The sequence below is a fragment of the Malania oleifera genome, chromosome 4 (assembly GCF_029873635.1).
Source record: "Malania oleifera isolate guangnan ecotype guangnan chromosome 4, ASM2987363v1, whole genome shotgun sequence".
Classification (NCBI taxonomy): domain Eukaryota; kingdom Viridiplantae; phylum Streptophyta; class Magnoliopsida; order Santalales; family Ximeniaceae; genus Malania; species Malania oleifera.
This window is the reverse complement of record NC_080420.1, coordinates 117,517,120-117,531,881: the sequence shown is the minus strand read 5'-3', so window position 1 is coordinate 117,531,881 and position 14,762 is coordinate 117,517,120. Positions and strand designations below refer to the sequence as shown.

Genomic DNA, 14,762 nt, shown 5'->3' with positions numbered 1-14,762 from the left:
ATTCAAAACCTCCAACATAGAAGTTTTAATCTGGACTATTTCCCTCCCAATAATGAAGCTTATCTCCCATGATCTCACCGGCCAACCTGAGCCCTAGTATTTTCAGGTCAAGTTTTAACCTAGGATGCCTTAGGAGACGTACTTATAACATTTAAATAATATAAATACATTAGAATCCAACCTGGGCACATTTGGACGCTGAGATGGGTACAAAGCACAAACTAGACTTCTATAACAAAAAAATTGGAACTAAATTCACCTACATTCAAATATATAACAATTTTACGGAAACAAAATCTCATGCAAATTTTTTTATAATTTTTTGGTTTCATGTCATGTTATGCGTGCACTGTTTCAAGATCTTGATATAATTTATTATTTTAACATTTTTTGAATTTTCTAATCCCACAATAGAACAGACCATTTCATCTCCAGCATGCTCTACAAAAGCTAGAGGAGCAATTGAAAAAAGAAACCTGCATTTAGTGGCCAGAACTTCCCAGCAAAAAATATACAGCTCTGGTGAATTTAAGCACAGTGCACTGTCAAACTCCTTAGACAAGCAGCTAAAGCTTCCAGTAAATGCCCAGCTGATGCAAAATGCCCGAAACAATGCCCCAAAAGAGAATCTCTGCAAAGATCACATAGAGTAGAATGCCTACACGTATCGAATGCCAAACTTCAACGAAAATGTGCTTCTGAATCCAATAAACCTGCCATAAATCAATCCGCTCGATCAATTTATCACAAAAAAACAAGCTATGAGAAATCATAAACATACGAAGATCGGTTGGATTGATCCTTGGTGAAGACAGGTTCGGGGAAAATGTTGACGTTGATCCCTTGGTGACATACACGTCTCTCTTTTGTACATTTGAATGACACACTGCCTTACATGCATTAGTAGTTTAGTAACCAATTTTTTGCATTTTTTACCCTCCTAGTCATACAAAGTACAAACAACTATTATTTGTGTTTTGTAGCCACATAGCTGCATATCAATGGCATTGTGGAGAGGAAAAAAGTAGAATCATTGGCAACAGAACTAGCTCATAATAGAGAAGAATGAGTCTCTGCTTTTGTATATACTTCAACTTCTTATCAACACCCTTAAAACTCAAAAAAGAAATAGTAAAAAACAGTAAACATGGTAATTTGCATTTGCTACTGTGTTGAACAAAGAAGTTCGAGAACCCTGGATTAGCTTGAAGTTGCTGCAAAATCTAGGAGCAATTCAGGAAACTGAAAAACTCTGGCCTTGAATGAGCCCTATCATAATTTTTTATTAAAATATTTCATAAGTAATTCCACATTTTGGACAATCAGTGATAAAAAGCACACAGGAAACATGGACTCAAAGATCTATTTGATTCCAGCAGTGGATTCAATCCTACCTCCTGACACAACACCCATAGAACTTCATGATTCCTACATGTTTATGCTTATTCCGATTAGCAGAAATGTCCTTCCAAACAAGCTGTAAGTAGAACTCTTGAACTTCTAATTTAGTCCAGACAGTAAATGGTACAAGTATTTCTCAAAAGTAAATGACAACAACAATAACAACAACAACAACCAACCAAGTCTTAGTCCCACTAGGTGGGGTCGGCTATATGAATCTTTTTCCGTCAATTTATGCGATCATGGACCATTTCTTTTGATAGATTCAAGGATATTAAATCCTTACCCACTATCTCCTCCAAAGTTATTTTCGGTCTACCCCTACCCCTTCTATTGCCCCTCACAATAACTGAGTCACTTTTCCTCATAGGTGCACTATGTGGCCTACGTTGCAAGTGTCCATACCATCTGAGTCGTCCCTCCCTTATCTTATCTTCTATAGGAGCTACACCTAACTTACCACGAATATGTTCATTCCTAAATTTATCTTTCGATGTTATACCACTCATCCATTTAAGCATTCTCATCTCGGCAACTTTTACTCTTTGGATATTATGTTTCTTCATCGCCCAACATTCCGTTCCATATAGCATAGCTGGTTTTATAGCTGTCCTATAAAACTTCCCTTTCAATTTTAAGGATATTTTACAATAACAGAGCACACTTGAAGCACTTCTCCATTTTACCCAACCTACTTTAACTCTATGCATTACATCATCTTCAATTTCTCCTTCAGCTTGCATAATAGATCCAAGGTATTGAAATCTACAAGTGCTATTTATTTCTTCATTATCAAGTTTAACTCTGTTTACAATACTCCTCCTATCATTATTAAAATTACATTCATATATTCTATTTTATTTCTACTTATCCTAAAGCCTCTAGATTCCAAAACTTCTCTCCATAATTCTAATTCAACCTCTACTCCATCCCTAATTTTGTCAATTAATATAATATCATCTGCAAACAATATACACCATAAAACCTCCTTTTGAATACTCTTAGTCAATCGGTCCATCGCTAAAGCAAAAAGATAAGGACTCAAAGAAAATCCTTAATGTACACCTATGGTGATTGGAAATTCTCTAGTTTCTCCATCTATAGTCCTTACACTAGTCATTACTCCATCATACATATCCTTAATGAGATCAATATACCTACTACATACACCCTTTTTTTCTAAAACCCACCATAGGACTTTCGTAGATATCCTATCATATGCTTTCTCAAGGTCAATAAATATCATATGCAAGTCCCCTTCTTTTCCCTAAACTTCTCCATTAATCTTCTTAAAAGATAAATAGCTTCTGTGGTAGATCTTATAGGCATAAAACCAAATTGATTTTCTGAGACCTTCGTTTCTAACCTTAATCTTTGTTCAACTACCCTTTCCCATATTTTCATCGTATGACTCGTAAGTTTAATTCCACGATAGTTATTACAATTTTGAATATCTCCTTTATTTTTGTATGAAAATTGGGCAAGTTTAGATACAGGGGTACCACCATTGTCTCCCTCGTTGATAAGGTACAGAAAGAAGCTATATTGTTGTATTAGGCCTTCATTCCTGCACCCTAAAAGCATCTGGATACTGGAGAGCTCAAGGAGAATGACAAATGTCACATTGACAAGAGAACTTACCAGTGTGTTATGAGGGTCATCATAATACCACCCATTAATGAATCCTGCAAAGATGCCTTCGGCTGCCATAACGTAAACAAGCATAGCATTCATGCCAATCCATTCCAATGGCAGAAACAGGTGCCTGAAACCCCAAATATCAACCTGTATTAAAGAAAACTGTCTTTAGTTTAAAATAATTAGACCAAGCCTTCCAAGAGGAAATTTAACATCCCCATCAATTGAATGGTCCAAGGATGGTGTATAGTCCCTATCAAAATAATATCCACAATCAGCACTTGGCATGTGGGATTCACAACTACCTTTTTTTTCCACCATTTTTGGCATTGTCAAATAAGGGAACCAAATTAATGGCTTGGGGTACAGTCTAGTAATTCCCAAGAGATGCAGGGGTGATTTATACAGAGTATGATTTGTTGTACAGTGATTGGTAAATATAAGAATTGCCTGATGAGGAGGAATTTCTGCTTATCTACTTTCTCGACAAACAGTTATAATTTAGTCCAAAGTTACTGTAACGAGATATTGGTATCTCTGTAGATGCAGCATCCTCAAAAATAGAAATGATTGTAAAATAAGGGACTCGAGTTTTCATGGTTGAATACCAGAATATAGAATGCAGAGAACACCAATGCCGCTGAACCAGAGGTCACACAAACATAACTGAATGTGTACAACTGTTTATTTAAGGGAATTGCTGCATTGAAACAGAAATAGATGTTAAACTATTTGAAGTCAAACTATACAGGCAATAGAAATTACTATTGCTACACATCCAAATTCTCACCATCAGTGAAGTGAAGAATGATGCCTAAAATGAGAAGAGCAAGACCCATTACAACCCAATGCTTAAGTCTATTTGAATGAACCTAGAATTTCAAAAATTGAATAAAGAAGTCAAGTGGGAACTGAATTTATGACGAGCAATATACATTTAGGCACACAAATCTAACCTTTAAATGTATAAGCACATGCCCAAAATGCACTCCAATGATTGTGGAGAGAATGGAAGATAATGAGCTGCAGTTATATGTAAATCCACATATGAAGTTACATGAGGTAGATAAAAAAGATGAATGTGTGAAAATCAAAGAAATGATCCAATCCAAACTACAGGATAAAAGAACAATTGGACCTCTCATCATAAGGGCAACATCTTAGGTTTTTTAAAAAAAAAAAATTTAAAATTCTGTTCCTACAACTAAATTTTAGAACAAATTAATGTTTTTCAGGTATTGAAACCCATGGAGAAATCATGAATATTTGCTCCCTCCTCTTTTAAAGAGTTCAAGTTGCTAACAATAAAGTGATTTGGAACAAAATGGCGTTGTAGAAAGACTAAAGTGGTACACTGTCATTTCAGCATGAACTGTAACGGAAGGACCTTCTGGTTCAACATTCTAGTGAAGCGAATGGAGTTTTCCCGATTTTGACCACAGTAGGCTCCTTATCAAGGAGCTTTGATGGTATACAACACATACGACAATCCTTTTCCCACAGATAAGATTCACAGTCAAAAGACAAATCTGTTATATAAAAATACATGAAAGGATAACACTAATGCACATCAAACCTTATAATCCCTTCTGGTTCAAAGGGAGCCTGGCACCATGATGGAGCATCATTCCGAAAAGGTCCCGCATGAGGGGAATTCACAGTGCATACCTGCAGCACTTCAAAGAAGATGAAAATCCCCAACTTTCATAAATTGTGAACTGATGATCTAACCTTCAAAAATTGCTAATGGGTGGCAGATGGATAGACAACCCACTTTTGATCTCTTCCAAGCTGGATGCTGATAAATATGATTGATTCCCAGCACTTCTCTGTCAATATATCCCACTGCATTACAGGGTGGATCAAGCTTTCCTCTCACATTACAAGCTACCTAAAAAGAACGGTGGCTTGTCATTTCAAATACAAGTGATATTGAAATGTAAGCCAGGTGATTTTCTATACAATTTAAGGCAGTAATATCCCTTAAAATGGAAAAATCCTGGAAGAACTGTAGAACAAAGATAAAAATGCACCAATTAGAAAAATAATGCTAGTTGTTAATACAGCAGTACCATCTCATAGACTGGAACAACCATGGGAGAAATGTAGAACCAAAATAAAAGAATATATCCATTACCAAAAATAAGGCTAGCTTTTATCTGATGTCATTTCTATTTTATAAAAAAAAGAAGAGATTTTGTTAAGGAGAGCATGAAGTGCAACAAGGAGCATAAGAAATCCTCCTTAGAATGTAAAGTAAGAGAACAAAAAATATCAAAATATCAAAAAATAAAATAAAAATAAAAATTAAAACAGCAGCCAGCCATCACGCTGTAAATCTGAAAAAGGAACTCCTTTGAAACATCCTGCTGCAAAAGCCCACAAGAAGGCCAGATATTGAATCTTATCCCAAAGCATTATCGAAGACACCTTTTTCCTGGATAAAATTCAAGCATTCTGCTCCAACCAAAATCCCCACAAAACTGCAAAAGTCACACGAGCCCACAATGCCAAACCATCTTTACCTTTCCAAAACCGGAAAATGACATAGCCAGAGCATCCTCAATTACTCTGGTCTGGACACATCCAGCTCTCTCCAAATAAGCCCAAAAGATCATTCCAGTCCTCCATGAAATGCAGCAATGGAGGAAAAGGTGAGAACCAGATTCTAAACTACAAAAACAAAGAGAACAAACATCTGGAGATAAAGCTTTAAAAGGCCTTCCACTCTATAACAGATTGTACATGTTAACTCTATTAGGAACAATCAACCAAATAAAAGCCTTAATCTTTGAGGGGACTTAGGTTTAATATAGAAGTGGGAAAGGCATGCTTTTATTAGTTAAATTCTTGAAAAGAGACTTGCAAGAGTACTTTCATGACCACTGAAGAATAATGTTAGATTACCACTTCACCTAAAAGCTTAAGCTATTAGGTTGTGGGCCAACAATGTATATCAAGTTTTAACACTCCCCCACACGTGCAGCCCGAGAGCACGTGAAGAGATAAACAAATTATAAATAACACTAGAGAATAAACGCAGGCGACCAAACTAGAACCCAAGACCTCCTGGTAACCAGAGCTCTGATACCATGTTAGATTACGACTTTACCTAAAAGCTTAAGCTGTTAGGTCATGGGCCAACAATGTATATCCACATATGGTAGTCCCTCCTATCAGAAAGAAGACTACCCTCCAACAAACTTAATAAGGAAGCAAGCTCCAACAACTCCCAATCAATAAAAGCCATACAAAAATGGAAATCCCAAGAGGATCCCTCCCCCTTTGAAATAGAAATGAAGAAATAGATTCATGGAGCAAAGAGGACCGTTTACACAAATGACAAAAAGATGTGCAAAGTGAAGAACCCCCCCACCTAGATGTCTTCCCAATTCCAAATGTGGTGCCCATTCCCATGATAAAATTAGTATAAGGAATAAAAAAAAGGATATAATTGTGAAATACCCTTTCAAGAACTTCCACAAGAACATCTCAACCCCAAGTTTTGATAAGATAGTGGAAATTGTAGAGAGGCTCTGTGGACGTAGGCACACTATTAAACCACATAGATTGTTGTGTTCCTATTTTTTTCTATTCATTTTGCTATGTGTGCACATAATCTTAGGGTTTTCTAGGGTTTGCATCTTGATCACTACAAGGATAAGCAAGGCGAAGACTAGATTTGATAAGTTCAATGGAAAAAGGAAACTTTAGCCTCTAGCAAATGCGGGTAATCAATTTGTTGGTTCAATAGAAGGTTTTCAAGGCTCTGATAGAAGAGAAACCGGAAAAAATGTATGAACATGATTGGATGAAACTAAAACAGATCGCCTTCAATACTACTTGCTGCCAAGGGTTTATGGATGAAATTGAAGAGCTTCTATGTGTTGCAGAGCAATACTAACAAATTGCTCTTGAAGAAATCATTGTGTTTCTTTGTATGTTTGAGAGTAGGGATCTGAATCAGCATATGTATCAATTCAATTAGATTCTCAGCGATTTGCTCAAAGTAGATGTGAGGATTGAAAATGAAGATAAAGCGCTGATGTTGTTATCTTCCCTTCATTTAAACACCTGGTTATGACACTACTAGTTGGGAAGTCTACTCTAAGTTATGGAGAGGTTTTTGGGGTTCTCAAGTCAAACAAGGCTAAAAGGAAACTCAACACAGAGGACTATGAATCAAAGGGTTTGGTTGTCAAGGCCAAGCATACGAGAGGAAGATACAAGGAGAAGTATAAGCAGATGAGCAGATAGAAGGTCTAGGGCCAATAATATTAAGTGCTTCAAGTGTAAACAAAAAGGGGCACTATAAGTGAAACTGTCCTTTTTGGAAGAAAAAGGAAGACAAGAAAGACCGACCATTAAGCTCTGCAAGTGTGGCGGCAAATAGTTTAGAAGATGAGCTCTTGTTTGTTGCTTCAGGTAATAACTGAATTGAAGCACACAACACGCACTAGCTTTAAACTCTTGCTACTACTCTTACACACTATCATCTGATCAACTTGACTGTTTTGCTACTTTTGTATTTCATGTTCATTATTGTATATGTCACCTAACAGGTCAAGTCCTTCAAGGCTCCCTAGATTCACGATTCTAATTTTCAGAATTTGTTTGGGTGAACTAGAAAAAGACCTCAAAGGCTTATCTTGGTTGTGTTTATTTCATTTGGGTGTTATCCCATGTTGGGATTATGTTCTCGAAGTACTCAATCACAGGTTTTTGGGCGCAATTGGACTGTGTTCTTAGATTGCAAGGCATTATATTTTGCCCAAGGGCCATGTTGGGGATTGTCTTGATCCAATAGGGCGTCCCTAGTGTTGCGGCATGGTTGTTAATAGTTTTTCAACAACGTAGGACTGTTGTCCTAGTTTTGTAATATTGCAAGTATTAGTGAAAAAGCTCAAACATGCCGAGGACCGAACCACTATAAAAATCTGCCTGTCTCTCTTATCTCTCTCTACTTTACAGTTTGAGTGTGCACTTTATTTTTACTATCCTTGACCAATCAATTAAATGGCTGGATTGTGGACTTATATTGCATCCATCATTGATCAGTCAAATTGATGTTTGAATCTAGGTTAAAACCTCCATACTTAGCATATCCATTTACCATTTTATTCACTTTGCTTTATTCACAATTATCGTGCATCACACTTTTTGACTTATTTAATGAATTTGATAATCTAGAAACTCTGATTGTATTGCATTGAATCTATTTTACCTTTAAAGCATATATTGTTGATTAATTAGTGCACGCAACATAAATCATTAAGTAAACCAAATAGAATACAAAGTTTATTAGATTAAAGAGAAGAAAAAGCTCTTATCACCCAATTCACCTCTTGAGTGCCTTCCTGGAGTGCCTTCCCGGACCAACTGAACAATAAAAAATGTTAGACATGTTCTAGAATTGAAAAAGAACTTGCTTTCTATAGGTTACTTAAAAAATATTTTCCATGGATTTTCAGCAACTCCAAGAAGTGGAATTCTAAAGGCGTGAAAGGGTTCTCTTGTTTTTATGAAGGGTAAACAATTCGAAAACAATCTAGATTGGCTATTAGTAGTACAATTGTGGGTAGTGCAGCAGCTGCTTTATTGCATGCTGACACAGTTGACGCTACACTCTGACATATGCACCTGGGACATATGAATGAGCGGGGTATATGATGGAATAACATAAGAGGAAATTGTTGAAATGGTTGAAGGAGTGCCAGAGTTAATTTTTGCAAGTATGGCATTTTGCAAGTAGTGCAAAGTGAAATTCAAGGGTATCCTCCCAAAGAGCAAAGGCATTCTACATTATGTTCATAGTGATGTTTGAGGGCATGCAAGAGTACCAACTAGGATTGGAGCTCAGTATTTTGTTAGCTTCAATGATAATACTCCATGAAACTTTGGGTTTACTTCATGAAGAAAAAGTCAGAGATATTCTCCAAATTCAAATAGTGGAAGGTGGAGGTTGAGAAACCAACGGGAAAGTTAGTGATGTGTCTCGAGGCAGATAATGGACTAGAGTACAAGTCTAATAAGTTTCTAAACTTAAGCAAGTTCAAGGGAATTGTCAGACATTTTACAGGTTGTCAAACTACAATAGAATGGGGTGGCTGAAATGATGAACAGGACCCTGCTTGAGAAGGCTGCGAGTATGAGATTACTTTCAGAATTGCCTAAGATGTTTTGGGCAAATCTAGTTAGTACAACCTATTATATTATTAACAAGCCACCTTCTATAGACCTGGATCGAAAAGTAGCCAAGGAAGATTGCGCAAGTCAAGAGGTTGACTACTCCATATTGAGGATATTACATTGTCTAGCTTATGCTCACATTCCTAGTGAGCTTCGATTCAAGATAGACCGTAAATCCAAGAGGTGCATTTCATTGGCTATGAGAAGGGGTTAAAAGGTTCATGTTGTTAGATCCAAAGACAAGAAGATATTTATGAGCAAAGATGTGGAATTTGACAAGGCATTTATGTTCAAGTACAAATAAGATGCACAAAGTAATGATGTTGACAAGAAGGAACCAAGGGTGCAAGTGGAGCTTGGTAGACTATAGGACAAGCAACCAAAGGTGCCACAGTTGAGCAGCATGATTAGCAGCAATTAGATGAACTTAGTTTAGCTATAGATAGACGTAGAAGCATTACCAATGCACAACAGATGGTTTTGGATATGATCTCCTTTGCTCTAGTTATGATAGTGGAGATCTATATTATTTCCAAAATACAGCTTCATTACCAAAGAGAAATAATTGGATGGAAGCTATGATGGTTTGCATAAAAGTTAGACTTGGGAGTGGGTGAAACTTCCTAAGGGAAGAAAAGCAGTGAGATGCAAATGGTTGTTTAGGAAGAAGGATGATATTTTTCAGAAAGAGACAATAAACTATTCAAGGCTAGACCACTGTAAGAGGGTACTCTCGGAGGGAAGGGATCGATTATGATCAAATACTTTCTCCAATTGTTCGATATACCTACAATCGAGTTTTATTGGCCATAACTGCTCAATCTGATTGGAATTAGAGCAGATGGATGTTAAAATAGTATTTTTGCTCAGTGACTTAAAAGGAGCAAATTTATATGGAGCGGTTCGAAGGTTTCAAGGAACTTAGGATGGAGAATTATGTTTGTAGGTCAAGGAAATCATTACATAGTCAAAATCAATCACCAAGGCAGTGGTACAAACGCTTTGATTCATACATGATGAGTATTGGGTATACCCACAGTGAGAATGATTGTAGTCTCTACTTTGGAAGTTTATCTTATGGTTCATTGATCTTTTTGCTATTACATGTTGATCATATGTTAATTGCTACAAAGAATATCCATGATGTCAGTAGTTTAAAATCCTTATTAAGGAATTTGAGAAGAAGGATCTTGGGGCTTCAAAGAAGATCCTTGTGATGGAAATACAGAGAGATAGGAAAGATAGGAAGCTTTGGGTCTCTCAAAAGGCTTACATAAAGGTGTTGGAGAGATTTAGCATGAGCAATGCTAAACCAATGTCTACCTTATTGGCAACTCATTTCAAACTTTCTTCAACACAATGTCCACAATCAAAGAAGGATATGGAGGAGATGTCTAGAATACCATACACCAATGCAATGGCTTGCTTGATGTATGTCATGGTCTGTACTTGGTCAAATCTTGCCCAAGCAATTAGTATGGTAAGTAGGTTTACGGAAAATCCAGGCAAGGAGCATTGGAGTGCTTAAAGTGGGTCCTTAGGTACTTGAAAGGTACTGTAGATTTTGTCATTGAGTTTGGTGCAAGACAAGATTTAGCTTTAGTATAATTCATCGATGCAGACTATGTAGGAGATTTGGATGACAGGAGGTTCACCATAGGTTATGTACACACTATGGCAAGCAAGTCTATTTGTTGGAAATCCATGTTAAAGACAGTTACTACATTATCTACCACGTAGAGTGCATGGTAGTGACAGAGGCTATAAAGGAGGCTATGTGGTTGAAGGAATTGATAACTGAACTTGGCATAGAGTAACAAACCATTCATTCATATTGTGGTAGTCAAAGTACCATTAACTTAGCGATGAATTAAGCTTTCATGCTAGAACAAAGCATATTGTCGTCAAATATCATAATGAGATTCAGTAGGTTAAGCTTGCTACACAAGAAAATACAGTTGATATGTTGGAGTAGGTTGTTAGTTAGAAGAATTTCTTGCATTGCTTGAACTTACTCCACATTGCTAGTTGATGAATTAGATGTGCAGCTTCAGGTGGAGGTATGGGTCTGAAAGCTCCAAGAAGGTGAATATTCACCAAGGTGGAGATGGTTGAGTTATGACTCATATTCAAAATTTATCCAAAGTTTATTACAGGTGGGAGGTTCCGTGTGGAGGTTAAAGGGGTTCAAAGAGCCAAGCCCCGTGGGGGTGTGTCAGGTGGACCACAATATTCAATATGGAACGATTTAGTATTTCTTCATTCATTCCCATCTAATCCAAAAAGGATTTTTTTTTTGGATTGGATGGGTTGATTACTTGATGAATCATGAGACCAAAAAAAAAATCTTTCTTATCTATGATATAGTATGTTTGAGTTGCATAATTATGTTGTTATGTAAGGCATTTTGGGATTTTCGCATAGGGGCTATGTGTGTGTGAATGTGTCTATATATATATGTTTGTAATTAAGGGTTGACTAAGACAATTTTGACAAGATAGTGGGAATTGCACGTAGGCTCTGTGGACGTAGACACACTGCTAAACCACGCAAATTTTGCGATTCTTGTTTTCTTTTGATCTCTCTATTCGTTTTGTTGTCTGTGTGCATAATATTAAGGCGCGATTTCACAACACAGAAGCCAACCAAGAATAGCAGACCCAAGTAAAAAAGATAGCTACAAAGATCTAGAAATATCCAAATTAATACAAGCCATTCCACTCTTCCCCAAATCTATTTTTAAACTAAAGCCCTTTAGAAACAAATAGAAAATAGTGCCACATTTAAAAGAGACTCCATATGATCTTCCAAAAAGAAAATAACGACAAAATTCCTGCCTTGAAATTAAGACAGGAAAATTCTATACAAATATTTGATTTTAAAATAATGGGTACAATTTTTGTGGATCTTTACAATGAAGAATAAAAATTTTCTCTAATTCGATCCGCTTGAAAGTGGATTTGCTGATTCGAGGGCTCGAGAAGCGTATTCCAGAATTAAATGGTGTGGATCTTCTTGAGGACAAATATAACTATGTCAGAAGATGGACTCACTTCCAATCTTCATGGGCACAAGCTTGATAATGAATTATGGACATTCAAGCAAGATTGGATTGCACAAGTACAATACAAAATTTGTTGATGTTTCTTAACTACAAAAATTGCCAAAAAGCAAAGACTGGGTTGATGTATGTGTTAAAATCTCAATCCCGAGTATCATTGTAAATAATATACAAATTAGGGAAGTGGGTAAATATGGGGGATTTGATATTATTCAGTAAGGAAATTGTTTCCTTGTTTAGAATAGGTAATCGTATTATATATTGGGATGTACATATGAACAAAGTAATGAAGAACATATTCAATTGTTTCTTCTTTCACGGTATCAGAGCTAGGTTTTCTTAAACCTAGCTAAACGATGGCTAACAACACCATCAACAGCAGAGGCTCTACCTCCTCTGCAAACATCATCAGTGACTCAGAGGCCACATCCGGTGGGGGTTTGAATGGGCTGGATAATACAGTCTTTCCACTCTCATTGGAAAAATTAAACGGAAAAAATTTTTGTGAATAGGCTCAGTCCATGAAATTGGTGATTGAGGGAAAAGGGAAGCTCGGTTATCTTACCGGTGAGCGGAGGAAACTAGACCCTTCCAACGCTGTAGCCTTGCAAAGATGGAGGTCCGAAAATTCCATGGTCACAGCTTGGCTCTTCAACTCGATGCAACCATCAATCGGAAAAGTCTACTTGTTCTTGCCAACAGCGAAGGAAGTTTGGGAAGCCGTACGTGAGACATACTCCGACATTGAAAGCTACTCGCAAATCTTCGACATCAAGACCTGATTGTGGCATATGAGGCAAGGTGAGAGAGGTGTTAGTGAGTATTTCATGGAGGTGACTCTTCTCTGGCAGGAGCTCGATCTGAGCATCGACGAGGAGTGGGAGTGCTCCGGCGACAGCACGCGATACCGAAGGAGGCTCGAAAATGAGAGGGTCTTTGAGTTTCTTGCCGGCCTGAATCGAGAGCTCGACGACGTGAGGGGGTGGATCCTTGGCCGTCGACCTCTCCCTTCAACCCAAGAAGTCTTCATAGAGGTCCGGAGGGAAGAGAACAGGAGGCGGGTGATGCTGCGGCCCAAAAATGAACTTGCTAGGCTGGACCTCCCCGTACCCGTATCCGCCCAAAAATTAGATGGGCACGCTGGACACATTGGGCCAAATGTCTCGACTCTTGTTTCAAAAGGCCCAGGGGGATCTAGTCAACGACCACAAAAAGGTAAATTATGGTGCGAACATTGCCAAAAAACAGGTCATTTAAAAAATACCTGTTGGGAGATTCATGGAAAACCGGCAGATTGGAAACCAAGACAATACCAAAAAAATCGTGGGTACCAGGCCAACACTGACGGATCAACTGAAAGATTACAAGGAGAGAACAACAATACCTCTTCCAACAGTGCATTCAGTCCTGAACAGTTGGATCAGCTATATAAGACGATTTCATCAATGCAAACATCGGGTCAGTCTTCCTCTGGCTCCCTGGCTCACCGAGATAATTATCTATCAGCTTTAAATACTACATCTTGTTACAAATCTCCATGGATAATTGATTCGGGTGCATCCGGTCATATGACTGGGTCTCATCAATATTTTTCATCCTACTCACCATATGCCGGGAATTTGAGGGTAAAAATTGCAGATGACTCTCTCTCACCAGTTGCTGGAAAAGGAAGTATTCGCATATCTAATTCTTTAACTTTACAATCAGTCCTACATGTCCCCAAGTTATCTTGCAATCTGTTATCCATCAGTCAGTTAACAAAAAACTCGAATTGTTCTGCTAAATTTGTTTCCTCTCATTGTGTTTTTCAGGATCTATCATTGGGGAAGACGATTGGCACTGCTAAGCGTATGAGGGACTCTACTACTTTGAGGAGGCAAGTTTGAGTGAACTATGTAATACTGCAATTTGTGATTCTGCATCTACTTCTAGAAATAGTGAACTTTTGTTATGGCATTCACGGATGGGTCATCCCAATTTTCAATATTTAAAACGTTTGTTTCCTTCTATTTGTTCAAATAAAATGGCTTTTGAGTTTAAACGTGAAGTATGTGAGCTTGCTAAACATCGTCGTACTTCTTTTCCATCATCCATATACAAACCATCTCGCCCATTTACTATGTTTCACAGTGATGTATGGGGTCCCTCACGTTCCCTAAATTGCACCAATACAAAATGGTTTGTTACCTTTATCGATGACCATACTCGTCTTTTTTGGGTATACTTACTAAGAGACAAAACTGAAGTCCGCTCCATTTTCATCGATTTTCATACCATGATTCATACACAGTTCCAAACTCATATTTAGATTTTACGTACTGATAATGGTACGGAATATGTTAATACCATCTTGGGAACTTATCTTCAAGATAATGGGATTGTTCATCAAAGCTCTTGTGTGGATACCCCTCAACAAAATGGGGTTGCTGAACGAAAAAATAGATTTCACCCCTCTTCAAGATTTTATGTACTG

At 37.5% G+C, this 14,762-nt stretch overlaps 1 protein-coding gene across 2 annotated transcripts in view; it reads right to left on the bottom strand.

Moving 5' to 3' along the window:
- Nucleotides 1-280: 280 nt before the first annotated feature.
- Nucleotides 281-14,762, bottom strand: part of LOC131154213 (uncharacterized) — a 121,603-nt gene continuing 107,121 nt past the window's right edge. For both annotated transcript variants that reach the window (XM_058106832.1, XM_058106831.1), the window contains 7 exons: nucleotides 4,814-4,930; nucleotides 4,616-4,707; nucleotides 3,996-4,062; nucleotides 3,830-3,911; nucleotides 3,648-3,739; nucleotides 3,043-3,186; nucleotides 281-713 (listed from right to left, as the gene is read on the bottom strand). In XM_058106832.1, coding sequence (XP_057962815.1) covers nucleotides 567-713; nucleotides 3,043-3,186; nucleotides 3,648-3,739; nucleotides 3,830-3,911; nucleotides 3,996-4,062; nucleotides 4,616-4,707; nucleotides 4,814-4,930 — 741 coding nt within the window. In that variant the 3' untranslated portion in view covers nucleotides 281-566. The remainder of the gene's footprint in view (nucleotides 714-3,042; nucleotides 3,187-3,647; nucleotides 3,740-3,829; nucleotides 3,912-3,995; nucleotides 4,063-4,615; nucleotides 4,708-4,813; nucleotides 4,931-14,762) is intronic.